Source organism: Bombus terrestris, chromosome 6, assembly GCF_910591885.1.
Source record: "Bombus terrestris chromosome 6, iyBomTerr1.2, whole genome shotgun sequence".
NCBI lineage: Eukaryota > Metazoa > Arthropoda > Insecta > Hymenoptera > Apidae > Bombus > Bombus terrestris.
The window spans coordinates 1,832,610-1,847,601 of record NC_063274.1 but is presented as its reverse complement, the minus strand read 5'-3'; the positions used below and the strand labels follow the sequence as shown (position 1 = coordinate 1,847,601).

The 14,992-nt window shown below is 36.6% G+C and overlaps 1 protein-coding gene across 4 annotated transcripts in view; it reads right to left on the bottom strand.

Moving 5' to 3' along the window:
• The window catches only part of LOC100651353 (protein O-mannosyl-transferase TMTC1), a 269,329-nt gene that overhangs the window by 7,024 nt on the left and 247,313 nt on the right, over positions 1-14,992 (bottom strand). For 3 of the 4 annotated variants that reach the window (XM_003402901.4, XM_012319409.3, XM_012319410.2), the window contains exons 11-14: positions 13,720-13,860; positions 11,003-11,202; positions 10,684-10,819; positions 452-581 (exon numbers count right to left, since the gene is read on the bottom strand). In XM_003402901.4, coding sequence (XP_003402949.1) covers positions 452-581; positions 10,684-10,819; positions 11,003-11,202; positions 13,720-13,860 — 607 coding nt within the window. Of the gene's footprint in view, positions 1-451; positions 582-10,683; positions 10,820-11,002; positions 11,203-13,719; positions 13,861-14,992 lie in introns of those variants that run through there. The other variant, XM_048406882.1, reaches the window with a different exon arrangement.

Genomic DNA, 14,992 nt, shown 5'->3' with positions numbered 1-14,992 from the left:
CATTTGCCTTGTATCTATTAAAGTGTAACGTTAATATCATTTATTTACTTATTTATTTTTTAATCCTGTTAAATGTTAAAAATAAAAGCACCATTTTGTTCGCGTTCAAGACCAACTTTTTGATAACGTTTTCAAGGACTTTTGTTTATACAATATTTTCGTACCCGCTTTAGCCGTAGAACACGCTCATTCCCTAATTATTTATATAACGCAGGAATGTGAATAAAAAAAGATAATTGTGCAGGGGAATGAATTTTCTTGAAAGGAAGAGTAAAAATTCGATATGAAAGTCTTTTGTCGAAAGCTTCGTTTTTTTTTTTCTGAGAAAATCAGGTTTCAGAGATTTGTGAAATATATTATATTATATAATTTTCACATTTGATTCGATGATACTCGATTTTGCATGATATTCGCCATGAATATTATCTAAATAGAAATGAAAATTACTGACCGACAAGCAGATATTTCCTTGATGTTGATGCGCTCGACGACGAGATTCACTTTGCAGCTGCCACGCGCGTATATAAAGATCGCCACGATATACGAGGCCACCTCGTTTCGCTCGTAACATCAGATGCCATCTGAAACGTAAATATGCAAAACATATTTCAAGCTGCTCCAAATGCGATCAAAATTTTAAATGACCTCTTCGAGTAGGACAATAAATATTCACTTCAGCGCATTATTTACGAGGTCAGAGAATTTTCCACATTTCCAGATTTATTAATAATCAATCACGTGTCACTAGCGTGCAGATAAAATAGCAAACTTCGATAAATTTCAATCGTTTTAAATTGTTTTAATTGTTTCTAAATTTATAACAAAAGCGGAATGAAGATATTAAAAGCTATAATAGTCCGTATAATTTGACAATTAAATGTAAAATTACTTATAATAAAACTCGCAATATGTTTCGAACCTTTACTATTTTAACTAAATCTTCAACATTTTGATTCTATTAAATAAACATATAACATTTTCACAGCATATAAACTTGTCTATACGCGTATCAAAGTTAGTATACAATTTATTTCATAATAATATTATACTAAATTTAATGTTATTACACAATACGTGTATATGAGATTGTGTATAACGCATTAACCGAACGAACAGACAATTTTAACTCATTAAACGTAACAAAAGAACGAAATTTTCTCATATAATGCTTCATTCTCGGTGAATTCGAACGCGTCATCTAAATAAAACGAATAATCTTACATTTGTTGATTTAAAACGACAGAGATCGAAAAATGTTCGATCCCTTGGCTTTATAATAAGAGAGGAAACATGCATCTAAGGTAGCTGCGAAATAAATTGCCAGACGGTCGCAAGTCATGGTTTGCATTCACCGGTGATGGAGTTTCTAGCGAACGTCTCACACCCTCTCGATAAAATAAATTCGTAAATGACACACCCTTTTCACGCGTCACTTCCGCGCGCGCAGTTCATTCTCGGCAGCTCTTTTTTCGCGGCCGAGCGGCGTGTTTACGAAGCGGAAAAGAGGGTGAATATCAGGAGTCAATAGTCGAGCTCCAAGGAGGACGCGCGCGCGATCCTTTATCGTGTCACATACTTCCCTCGGAACATTAACCTGGGAACTCTTGATATTTTCTCGCCAAGAACGAACACGTAGTTGAACGTCGAGCAGGAAATAAAGATTATTTAAAACGTACACCCTGTTGCGTCTACCAAATATACTGCGCCGCTTAGTTAAAATGTCTTATCTAGCACTTTGAACTTGAGAAAACTGAAATTTTATTATTATCTTTGTGCTAACTCTGTTCTCCTTTATTCAGTTAAGAAACTATAGTCATTATTTCTCTCTGGTAACAGCTTATATAATGCAATCTCGCTTAAAAGATAACGAACGAACACGTCCTCGAGCTTTTCAGTATATCTCGATTGAGTTGCATTAAAAGAAGAAAATACTTTATAGATTAAAGAATAACATGTATTGATATCATAACAAGATTGTAAGCAAGCTTTCCAATTCTACTATCTTTCTCATCTTCAGCCTTTTCTTTTCAAAATGTTTTTAGATATTCTCAGTTTTCTGTTCCTTTCGTTCGTTATATTCAATGATCCTGGATAATCGCAGAATACACGTGTAGTGCACTGCTAATGAAATCTCGAAACGTTTTTCATAATCCACGTAATACGTAGATAAATTAATAAAAGGTTTCTACTAGTATTTAAATATTTTCCTGAGCCATTGAACATCGATTATCTTAAATATTCTATGCGAGATCTTCTAGATGAACACGATATTATAAAAGCTTGATAGGAGCAGAGTTCAAATACGCGCTGAAGGAGAAAAGGGCGATTATAAAATTCCAGCAGTCCAAAGGAAAATTTCCAGGGACGCCTTGTTAAACGATTTTCGCGGAATATTTGCGCATGCCTTCCGGAACGGTGCGGCGCCGCGATAATTTTCATCGGCCTTGGAATTTCCTTCAAGATACGGCATTCCTCGTTTCAGCTACGCTGTTCGGTACGTTCGCGCCGCTTCATAAGGAAATAAGAGGCCACGCGAGTTCCAGCTTCCCGCGTTCTATTCTTTCCCACTTCCTTTCGTCGTATGTTTTCTTCAATTCCTTGCGCGTCTTTTTGCATGTCGTTACCAGGTAACTACTCCCCGGCTAATTCACCCTCGCGAGAGAACACTTAGTTTCTCGAACGCGAAACACCCCAACTCTTCGTCGCATTCTACTATTCTTTTCATTTCTTTCCAACGTAGCCGAGTTAAAACGACGTGAAACTACCCCTTAATTTCCGATTGCGGCGTTGATAGGTCGCGATTGATAAATACGTGCGATATATAAGTCTCATGTACGTAATATAAGGACAGCCGAGCAATTTGTTTAGCGAAAGACTTTATTTCGTTTTCTTATATTCGATGGAGGAAAAAGAAGTAAGGAAGTAATCGATTTTTTAACATATTTCGATAATACTGAACTTAAAAATAAAGACATCGAAAACTTAATATCGTAAAATAGAAGTTTTTATCAAAATTGGTATACACTGTGACAGAAGAAGAATTTGATCAAGTTTCGATATTTGTATATCACTGTCGAGCTCGCTTGGCGTTTTAAGACCACCGTTTCCCCTGTACCTTTCGAATGTATAGTATTTCGTAAATTTTCCAAAAAATCTGCTCGCGTGAATAGGTGCACACGATTTCAAGCTCGACAGGCCGAAAATACAGAATCGGAGGTAGCGTCAGTAAATTCCCGATTTATCAGCTCGACGAGCGCTTAACGCAACGGTGACGACGTTATCGCTGCCTATGGAATCATCCTCTGACGCAGTGGCTTCCCTCGGAATTTATATGTTTGAAAAAGCTACGCTGTATAAAGGGGATGCTGTACGATCTACTTGACATTTTTACGTTATTTTCAGACGACTTGCTAATTCGTAATTTTAGCTTGAATTACCTATTTGCTGTTCTATGTCGAATAGGATTCAACGTTTTGTTGTATTCTTTTTTCGTTTAATTTCAATTTATAAAATGCATTTTTTTTGATATTATACGTTGATCTAATAAAAATAAAGGTAGATATATTTCCGATCAAAAGTCATAAGACGTCTCTTAGTTTTACTAAAATTTTAATATTTGAACAGGGATTATAAATTTTAAATTGTCTACATTTTTTGATAAAACTTTTAGTACGTCAGCGAAGCTCTTTATCGTTAAAAAATAATTTATTCATCTTTTTTATCAGTTTCGAGACAAATATAATAATTCTAAATTCCGTTGCAAAAATTATTCATTCTAAAATAAATTGCATCTCGATATTCAATCCCGCCACGAATGAGTATTTTCCCCTACGAAAAATAGAGATTTACAGGAAACACATGCTGACCGGATTTTAAAAAATGACTGCAAACGATGTGGATCGAACTAATGTTCGATAATTTTCCATCGGTTCGTAAAACCATTCGCGTCCATGTCAACGTAGATAACGCGTCAGTCAGTATTTTTAACTGGTACATCGCACAATTTTGTTTCCAATATGGTATTAGTTTAGCGTTGAAATATTTCTGTGATTGAAATTGAACGCTTTCGTCTGTCTAGATAACCCTCGCCATAACAGAGGGCTGTGCTTCCAGAAAATCGACAGTTCATTAAATTTTTTTAAAACAGTTAGAAACATAGAAATCGAGTGAATCATATTTTTATAATTTTATAATATAATGTGATATAAATTATTATATAAAATATTACAATGGGAAGAGTTAGATATAATTACGAAGGATGTGAATTTCGAGTTCTTTACAATCTATCTTTGAAATATCTACGTCAACATTTTCATCCTAATACAATTTATAATTTTCCGCGAAAGAATATAATTCGTATAATTCCACTGTAATTACGATTTTCTACTTTAGGTCGAAGCTTCTCAAAACTGTACGACAAAAGTTTGTCAAAGGAGACGTGCAGACATTTTCACTTCTATTTTACATTATTTATTTTCATTCGTTTGCTGAAACACGTTCAGTTATTTAGATTTATGGATGACACGACAAAGGTTCTAACCAGTCCTTTATGATTATATATCTTCAGTAACAGGCTGCTGAGCAACTTTAAAAGATGTAATTCAAAGAAATTGGACGCGTTTTATATATATAAGATAAAAGTTAACCCGAAGGAAAATGTATTTTTTGCCTTGAAAAAGGCAACTTACTTAAATTATGCGTAATCAGATACCTGGATAAAAATGAATCTCACAATGAATTTCCACTGCACATGGATTCATATTAATTTTTTAACTAAACATAATTCAATACACATAAATTTGTGCAGCAATTTAATTCTGCCGCTTAAATAACGGTTAGTGAGCTAAATAAATTGCTCAATGCTATACTTTAAATCTAAAACAGTAGCTGTGCGTTCAGAGCGTAAATGGAATCTGGAACCAATCGACGAAAACCACCGACGATTTACGAGAAGTTAATTTGACATTCGTGCAACCGCTGCAAAGTGAAAGCCATTCTACCATATATCGAAATAAATAAGCCGTAAAAATCTCAGCATCGTACAAAGTTTATAATAATTCGATTGTTTCACTTCAATTATACCCAAAATTGTATCTACGATTTTCAAACAGTTTCATTCTCTGCTCGTGATATTTTAATGGCGAACAAATTTATTTGCGTAATATCAATGTGCAGAAGGTCTCTAATGTGAGTCGTTCGGAAACAATCAGCTACACTGGCACACATGCAGGAGGATTTCTTTCGAATCTTCTCCGTTGATTACCGACAAGCGTCGTTTGATAGCGCGATTCGCGTTTGCGAATTATGCGCGTGATGATTTGTATTATATATAACGGAAGAGCTCATGGTTAAACGTTGGCCAGTTCCGTAGTTCTTCCGTTGAATTATTCATCCGCTTGAATAATTCATAAGTCGAATTTAGCGAAGGGATGAACAATGAAACGACCGAAAATGCGGTGTAAGATTTGACAAATTTATCGCTTTATGGTTTATTTACAAGCGCGTTGCCGTTTGCGACTGCTAGAAGCGCAATCCACTTAAACGGCGAATCAATATTTTCCGGACCGCGGCAACCCAGCTGTATGGCTGCACGCAGAAATAAATAAATCTCGAGGGTCCACAGCATTTTATTATTATTACGTTGGCGAACAGACACCTAAGCCTGTCATCTGCTATTTTTGTCAGTCGAACAAATTGTTCGCCTTACAATTAGCGAACGATTGGATTTTTATCTTGCATGGAATTTGAAATGTACAATTGTGATTGAATATCGTATTTGCCTAATTCATTTTTTAAATAATCTTTGTAAGGGATAAAACGGCGAAACATTGGAATATCGCTTCATTTCCATTGAACAGAGAAAGATTAAATATCCTTTCTTTAATCGTGAAATCAGTTATCACGGAGTTCGATCTTGTGCGAAGTATTGTAAAATTTCTATCCTCAAAGGGTTAACTTTTCCCTGCTGCACTTTTTGCATCACTTTCGGTTCGTTGTCGATCGTATCTTTTTTATTGTTAAGAACTCTGTTCAGTTTTTGTTTGAAGAAAATACAGCACGAAAGAATCATTGATATGCATGAATTTTTGTGCCAATTTTATGTCAAAGTGCTTTTTAAAAAAAGTCTGTTTATTTATTCTAAGAAGAGCGAAATTTAGATATACAATTGTGAGAACTGTAACAAATTTAAACGTTAAAAAGATTCTTTCCTGTGAATAATTCAGATATACCTCTACCGATCGTAATTTTGAAATACCGTGACCTCCTATTTTTGAAACAACCGATAATGACTCGATATTATCTCGATATTTATTATACAGCCATCTCTAATATTGTTATTATATCTATAACATTTTTATTGTATTTCACGTGCAATTCATATTTATTGCCAATAAAGAAGTCGCTTTTTTGTCACCTAAATCCTTTACCATACAAAGTTCTCAATTACTTTGTAAACTTGGCTTTCGTAAAAAATTTCTCGAATATGTACATAAAGAATGTTTGTACGCGAAGATTGCTAAATTTGCTTTGCAAATCTGTTCTCGAGCTTTTTGAACGTTCCAGAAAGAAATTCATCGATGAAGGTCTCTAAAAATTTATTCCAGGTTAGATAGCATTTTTTGGATGTGTGTAAAAGAAATTCGACGAATAAAGGAACCGTTCTTCCAACTCATTCACATTCTTTTGCACGTGCTATTAACGTTGTTTCAAATGTATCACAAAATTTTAATACGTTTCATTTTACATAAAAATAGCTAAATATACATAAAAAGTATATACATAAAAAAGTATACATAAAATCATAGAAACAAATGTTCCAAATGTCTGTAACGACGAAGATACTATTTACGAAATATATTTAAATTTTGATTGAATATGAAACTTCCGCACCAGCTTTCATCGAAACTTCCAATGTACCAAGTACCGCACAGAAACAATAAGTTCGTTTGACCAATCCTCTAATCAAGCAACGATCTTTAATCATTTCTCAACGAAATACCTGGAATTTGCAAACATGTATCATCCTATTATCAATACGCGGTTCAGTTCGTGGAAAAAAGTGTCGCAGGTTAACGAAAAACCGTGAACAAATCTGCAAAGCCTCCGTTCGCCTCGCTCTATTTACAACAGTCATTAAGCTGATGCTAATGAAAAAGATCTCGTAACTATCAACTGGACGCAAACTACACGAGCCGTTCCCTCTAATATAGACTTCCAACGGCAGAAAACAAAGGAGTAGAGTATTGTAATTACTGTGTTCCCCGCCTCCACGAAAACTCATACACATACACAGAGACGCGAGAAGCGTGTGAAACGGTTCTTCCACCGCTGTACACTCGTTGGTCCGCTGGAACGTTTGCACCCCCTTTCGAAACCCTTCGCCACCCCCGCTGCTCATACCCGGCCTCTGCGGTCTGCATGGCAGATTTATATTTGCATTTAAAATTTGCACGCTGTGGCACATCTGTCAAACGGTGCATATTGAAATCTTTGCGCGTTGTGGTAGTTACACACCGATAGCGTAGGTGTCGTCAATCTGCTCCATCTCCCTTTCTCTCCTCCACTTCCAACCAGTCATCACCACTTTTCGCGTTGTTTCTCCAAAATTTAACCTCCGTGTATAGTCGACTATCGTCTGACCGGACCAGTTGGTTGACCACGCCTGTGTCATTCGGTAGTTCAACCCTCTGAAACTGCGCCAAGCTCGCGCAATTCTTGCCGACCGTAACACCTCTCCAGGGTCTACCATTATCACGGTGATTTTGAAACGATGCGAAATTTGACTGCATAGTGACTTTTCGGTTTTAGGGGGGAGCGGAAACAAACTTTGATCTACCGTGTTTTAATAAACGTTGCCCGGCTATCAAATAATGGTCGCCTGGTATTGAATTGTGAAATTTGTTGCTAGTAAATCATCATCCTTTGTCTTGTAATATCATAAGGAAAAGGTTTTGGAATATCATAAGGATTTCCCATTTTCTTATCGAAATATAATATAATCTTCCTAATTATATCAGTTAATCCCCTGCAATTCTGTATCTATAGGTACACATGTATCTATCTATCTATAGGTACTATCTATCACAAGAAGAACGATTTTAATTATTGAAACTTCAAATGAATAGATTCTCTGTAACAATAAATTACCTATAATAAATGGATTAATTATCTTTATACATATAGACCAAAGCAATATATCTTTGTCTTCTGCTAATCTTCCTAACCTAACCTAACTTACCTATGAATAGCTGGCAAAATCACATATGCCACCAACATGTGCTTTTATACAAATAATTCCATATATCCACAAAGCATGTAACAGATATAACACCGTCACGATTGTTCGACCAGTTCCAGGAATTAATCACTTGCTATTCCAATCAACGCTTCACTAAAACCGTACATATTACCACCGAATATCGGTCAATCACACTTCTGCTGACACGAGAACACAACCGCCCATACGAAGCGATTAAACCGGATGGGCACGGAATTTTTTTGCGTCCACCTAAATCAAACGTCTAGGTTTTCAATGTCAATCGACAACCCATAAAAACTCACTAATTGAACGAAGCTCGTTCTTCCTCCTAACTCCAATTGGAAAAAAAAAGAAAGAAATGAAAAAAAACAATATACCCCTCTGCAATCCTCTAAACTCGTTCGCTGGAAAACTGACCGCGCGCTGGCTTTTTATCGATCACCGAGATCCCTGTACCATAATTTTAGTCAGCAAGAAAGAATTGATTCCGCGTGCATTCATTCGCACATACCTCCAGGGCGCCGCCTGCAAAAACAACGCGAATCGTCGCCGGCAAATTTACTGTGCCTTTTTTATGGATGCTATTTGCGTTGCGAGGTGTCAGGGGGTTGCAATACGCGAGCCTCCGAGAGGGGCGTTGCGTGTTATAACGGATCTTTATGCATCTATGGGGAATTTAACCCTTTCGCAGATGGACCACAGGCTCTTTCTCTCCTTTCCGGAGATATAACAAAAGGACGCGTGTTATTAAAAACACTAAACCCGCGGGATTCGTCGTATCGTAAGAGACATCGTTTACACACGGTACAACGCGCAATTGAACACAACACGTTACGACAATCCTTTCCACTTGTTATTAATTTACACGAAGAATTTGCATTCGAAGGGTTAGCCACGACCGATGATAATTTTGCGTCGAAACGAAGGATGAAAAAGTGGAGGAGAAAAGCGGAGGAAGGTCGAACTGAATGCAAGGGGTTAGTTGGCCGACCACTCTATAATCCAGGTACATACGTATGCACGCGGGAACAAGGGGTTGAAAACTGGACAAACGACGCGATTGCTATCCAGGGATGAAAGTTCCATGTCAACTCCGAAAGTCGAAGTTGCTAAGCTGTTCCAAACGATTCGTTTGCACTGTCGACGAGCGGCCGAGCTGCGGCATTTTTCATCGGTATCAAAAGAGTTTCTCCGCTGAGCTTTCGTTTACTTCTGCCAATTTACTTCTCAGAGTCGAGACTGAACGATGATCAACACACCCGTGAATTAGCATTAATATTCCTTTCGGCTGGTGAAGTTGCAACGCATCCGTCCGTTTTAGTGATTCGTATTCTTTTATTACCTTCAGAATTCTCTCGTTTGAACTTGCGTAAATGTTTGTACACTGATTTCTACGTGAATTGGTTTGGCGATAATTAAATTCGCTTTTGTGCGATAGGTATTAAAGCAGAGATTAATAGGATGTATAATTGTAATTATCGCAGCTTATTATATTGGTTGCTGTCGACGCGTACATTGCGTTATTTCAATTATGTGAGTTGCTGCTCACGCTACAGCTATGGTGTATATTTCGTTTGTGTATTTTAATAAAATGATCTGGAAAAACGAAAGGAGTAATAAGCGATGCGTTGCAACAAACGTCGTTTAAGATAAAGTTATCTCTGGTGAAAAAAGTGAACAGTTTTTCTAGCGAGTTGTTTAATTAATAAAGTTAGAGATGACGAGATAATGAGAACATCGATGCGATCATTTGTATTTCAATGTAAAGCTTGTTATTATACCAGATTACATTACTGTATCATTACACGTATTGAATTTGTTCATCTACGTATGAGAATTATTAGCTTATTCTATCTTCATTAATTATTAATTAGTGTGCCAGTGAAAACGCAACTCACTTAATAGTATGGCATCATATAGATCAACAACGTTCATATCATATTTGTTCTTAGTATACGTATCATCGATTTGCTGAAAGAGTAATAACACAACTATATAGAAAAAGCAAATTTTTCATGAAATCGGTTTGATGCATAAAAAATAGAAAAAAAATTAAAAAAGAATTACCATGTCAACTTTTCAATTATACGATTCTTCTTGAATAATCTAATTTCAGCGCATAAAAGAATGACGTTTTTATAGATAAGCAATTGTTGCAAATATTTCAAAATTCATTTCGGACATTTTCTCACTCATCTACCAAATCAACGACGAAATATAATGATATGAACATGTCTATATCGACGTAACGTCATTTCTATGCTGTGCTATTAAATGAGCGACAAGTTTCATTCGTTATCACTATATCGCATACGTTTCAAGAAATTTTCCTCCCTAATCTCATCAAATTGCATCAAAAATATTCAAGCTTGTACGAATACGCACATATACCAAAATTCGGCATATTGGTTGCAGTTACTTACCTGGTGATAAGTTGATGAACTCTGGGCCACTGACCCCTTGATCTCAGTATTCTGACCGTTCCCAGAAGCGACGATCTGTGCGACGGTGAGACCTCCATAGCTTTGAGGTAGTACTTGAGAGAGGGTAGCCATTTGCCTGAAGAGACAGACGACGATTTGGCGTGAGTATAAAGCTGAAGCAGGGCCGTTACGCGGCCAGAGTTCCGATGTTGTTTCGCTACTTTAAACTACTTTAACCCGTACTTTGGACCGTCGCAACGGGAACTGTCGGGCTTTATCCTACTTTAAGCTATTTAGCCGTTTTACCACCGTCACTTACCATTCTGGTACAACCACGATGCATATTCCGCGAGATGGTCGGGGCTTTTGGGTTGTAATCGGACCACGTGCCGTAGAAGAACGCCAGCGGTAGGACCAGTTGCCAATCTCGCCAGCACCAAATAGGCTGGCGTATATGCCGGGTCCAAGGATACGCATTTTTGCAGCATCCGTATACATTCCTCTGTCCTGTTCGTTTTCCTGGCAAATGGAACCACGTAACACGCTACGTTAATTTATTTTATATACCTACGTATTAGGTTACTCGAAAAGTTGATAGCAAAATTTAGGAAAAATGTTAACTATTCTGTTTACACTCGTATCATTAGAAAATATATACAGCCTTTCTATTGATAACTTTTGTTCTTCACATCTGATCACGATAACGAAACGTTTGCAGATGTAATTGGATGATTTGACTGATTACAATTGTCAACAGATATTAGGACTCGAATATAGATATTTGTCTGTCGAGTAAAGTCTTTATCTACTTCGAATCGTTTGATTCGATCGAGCGTGCTTAGTTAGTGTGCCTATTACATGCAAGTATTTAATGAAAATATCATTGTACATGAATAATAAAATTGACAGGGTACGTTATATAGTTGTTGTGTAGAGTAACGATTTATTGGCAATTAAATTTCGGTGTGTTTCGACCGCGTTAACTATGACAACCTATCCCAATCATGTATGACGATCATTCTCGCGAAGTATAACATGATTACAATCAAGATATGGATGCCTGTACTTGCTTTTAACGTACTATGCGCAACCGTGTACATCATTGTGCATTCTGCGCGCTTCATCGTTCCGTGAAATGCCACTGTCCATGACGTTAATTTTGCGTCCACTGATTAATACAATTTTCCCTAATAGACCGGTAGATAGATACTAACCTAATAAAATTATATGCAGTACTCAAAAATTTAACTTAACGACTGCTAATGTTCATTTTCAATTTTGATAGTTAGCTCTTTGTTCGTTGGTGAATTTAAATTCTTTTGGCATTAGAATCTCTTACTAAAGATGATAGTAACGAGGAATAAAAATGTATTGATGTTGAAACGATCCTAATATGATTCATGTTCTGTTATATTTCTTTAATTATATTACTACACGATTTATTATCGAAATTCAATTTCCAGATTTAAAACTGAAGACCGTATATCACGCGGTCATTCGTTTAATGGAAAAAGTCGATTTTAATTTCTCATTTATAAAGAAACGATAGATACGCATCGGTATTAGTTATTAAATTATCCACATTTTCAAGTATTTCCTCATAAGTACAATTGAAAAAAAGAATGGAAGCCACGCAAAGATACTTTTTATTCATTAAATATCATAATCTATGTTATACCCATGATATATTATATATTTTCGTGCATTATATATATTCTCTGTAAATCTGTGCATCTTTGAATTTTCGATAAACGTATAAATATCTGCAGTTTAGTTATCGGTGAAAAAGCGGTTATCAGCGATTTGCGAACGAAGTTGTTCCATCAGACCTTCGAATTCCACGATCCGTAACACACTTCATAAGCCGAGTAATCCGCGAGCCACGTTCCCAGGGATTTCACGGTGGAAAATACTTTCGTGGAGGAGAGAGCCGAAAAATTTATGGGCAATGTTTCCCCGCGAGCCGGAACGAGACGAAAATGGAGTACAGCGCAGCAGCAACAGCAGCGAGTGGACGGAACGAGCAATGGCGGTATGCACGTACGCGCGCCTCGCTCCCGCCGTCAATTAAACATTAATTTATCAAGCAAGAGGCGTTAATTAAAGTTTAATTTTGACCACGCCGCTAGAATTACCTTGCCACGCTAAATTTATCGCGTAGCGTATACCTCGGTATACCATTGCCTCGATATACCATTAATAAAGCAGGAAGCCGTTGGATTCGGGATTCTTCCTGTAACTCTGTTTACTCCGCGCGATGGGAGACACCATTAGATTCCAGAGCATTCGGAGAAACGAGAATTATCCTTGATTTCCACTCGTTGTTTCCTGCCGCGTCTGCCTCGTTTATTCTTTTTTTACACAAACGAACGAGTTGCTTCTTCACTTGCGAGTTTCACAGACCGTTACCATAGATACGCGATAGCGTATCGTTTCGTTTTCTCTTTGTGAACGTTTTTCAGAGGAAACAAGTTCTTATCAAACTCGAAAGAGTGGCTCTGTGCATGATTCTTGTAGTCGATAATAATGGTATCGTTTGAGCTGTCTATTATAGTGTAATTAATGTTCGATGATTAACGATAACTGTTATGATTAATTAAATTGTTAATCAGGATGAACGATGACGAGATGATTAAATATATTACTGAATTTAATTAATATTGTATCGTTATGTGTTATGATAAGATCAATATTTATGATTTTAGTAAATGTGAGTTCAATAAGAAGAATTAAATTAATGTTACCTCGTTAATCTCCGAGCATTTAATTCGTAGAATTGTATCTTACACGAACCAATATATAAATAAAAAATAATGTTAAATAGAACGCTTCTTAATTTTTTCTGCAATATCCTTCTACGCTATTGAACATTATTACATTATATTAGCAAATTTTTATGTTACAATTTCTAATTTATAAATTATCAGTATCAATAAATTCCTCTGTATAATAGCTAAGAGATAAAAAAAAAAATAAAGTAAACAGCGATTTACATGACATCTGACATTTCTTTCACGATGACTTATAGTCACTGACCTGTAGAGTTGACCAAGATTGTAATGAGCGTTCACGTGTCCCGGTTGAGCGTGTATCGCAGCCAAAAAGTGTTGCTCCGCTTGATCGCCCACCGAAAGTGTTCCGAGGTTGTTATGCGCACTAGCGTACGTCGGCCACAGCCTGTAATCAAATAAACACCGCTTATTTACAAAGTGATTAATGATCCGGAGGAACACGATGCGTTTCCATGCATTTAATCACGAAGGTAATTCCGTTTCCCCCATGAGCATACGTGCTCGTGTAATAATCGGCGATAGAGCTGATCAACGGAATAATTTTCATCGATCCTTCGAATCTTTTCGAGCGCAAATTTGCACAATATCGTGAAAATATGTATGTTCGAACACAACGACAAACAAGCAGGCATAACAGCAATGTAATCTCGAATCAGTTTTTGTTTCGTAATATCGCGGATTTTATCTATACTGCACGAAGAAATCGTTATGTTACAAATATTTATACGTATATTTTCCATAAGTTTCCTACGAATATAGATATTGCACGTAATACCTAAGCCTTCAAACTGAAAAAAGAAAAAAAAAAATGTATTGACGCACGACACACCCTGAATCTCCGAGATAATGACAAACCAGCGAACTCTTGCTTTCGATATCGTGGACGAGGATTCGATTGTATTCGGCTACATGCGCAGACGCCATCGTGTACGAATGAAAGGTGAATTCGCAGTAGGGTGAAAGATGAATTAGGTAATTTTTTCGAGCGAAACTATTCACCTTTCTCCATGGACAGGAAATTACGTTTGGCGAAAATTTCCGAAAGTTTCCTTTATTAATAAATGTCCATAGAACTGGCCAGAGCAGTAGGAACCAGTAGATATCAGTTAATTATCGTTTAGTTAGAGGAAACAAGGAATGGTTAGCGGAGGAAATTAAGTGGCGCGTTTTGGTTGATTTTCAAATGATTAAACGGTTTTCTTAAACTGGTTGGAATTGTTGATAGATGTTCGGTAATGAAAATTTTCTTCGTATTGTTCGTAGAATTGCTTCGGAATAATCTCATTTCAGATTCGAAGAATAAATCTTCGAGTTCTGTTGAAAACATTCAGGATAAAAGCCAAAGTAAATAAACGTCAGTAAAATATACAGAAGCATAAATTCTTCTGATTGCTTTCATAATAGCGCATTTATCGTTAAACGTCTCGCTCGGATAATGAAACTTCTCATATTTTCCTATCTTCAAGTGCAAACAGGTTAAACACGCTCCTCTTCTTTGAATAGCATGTGGAACGCAT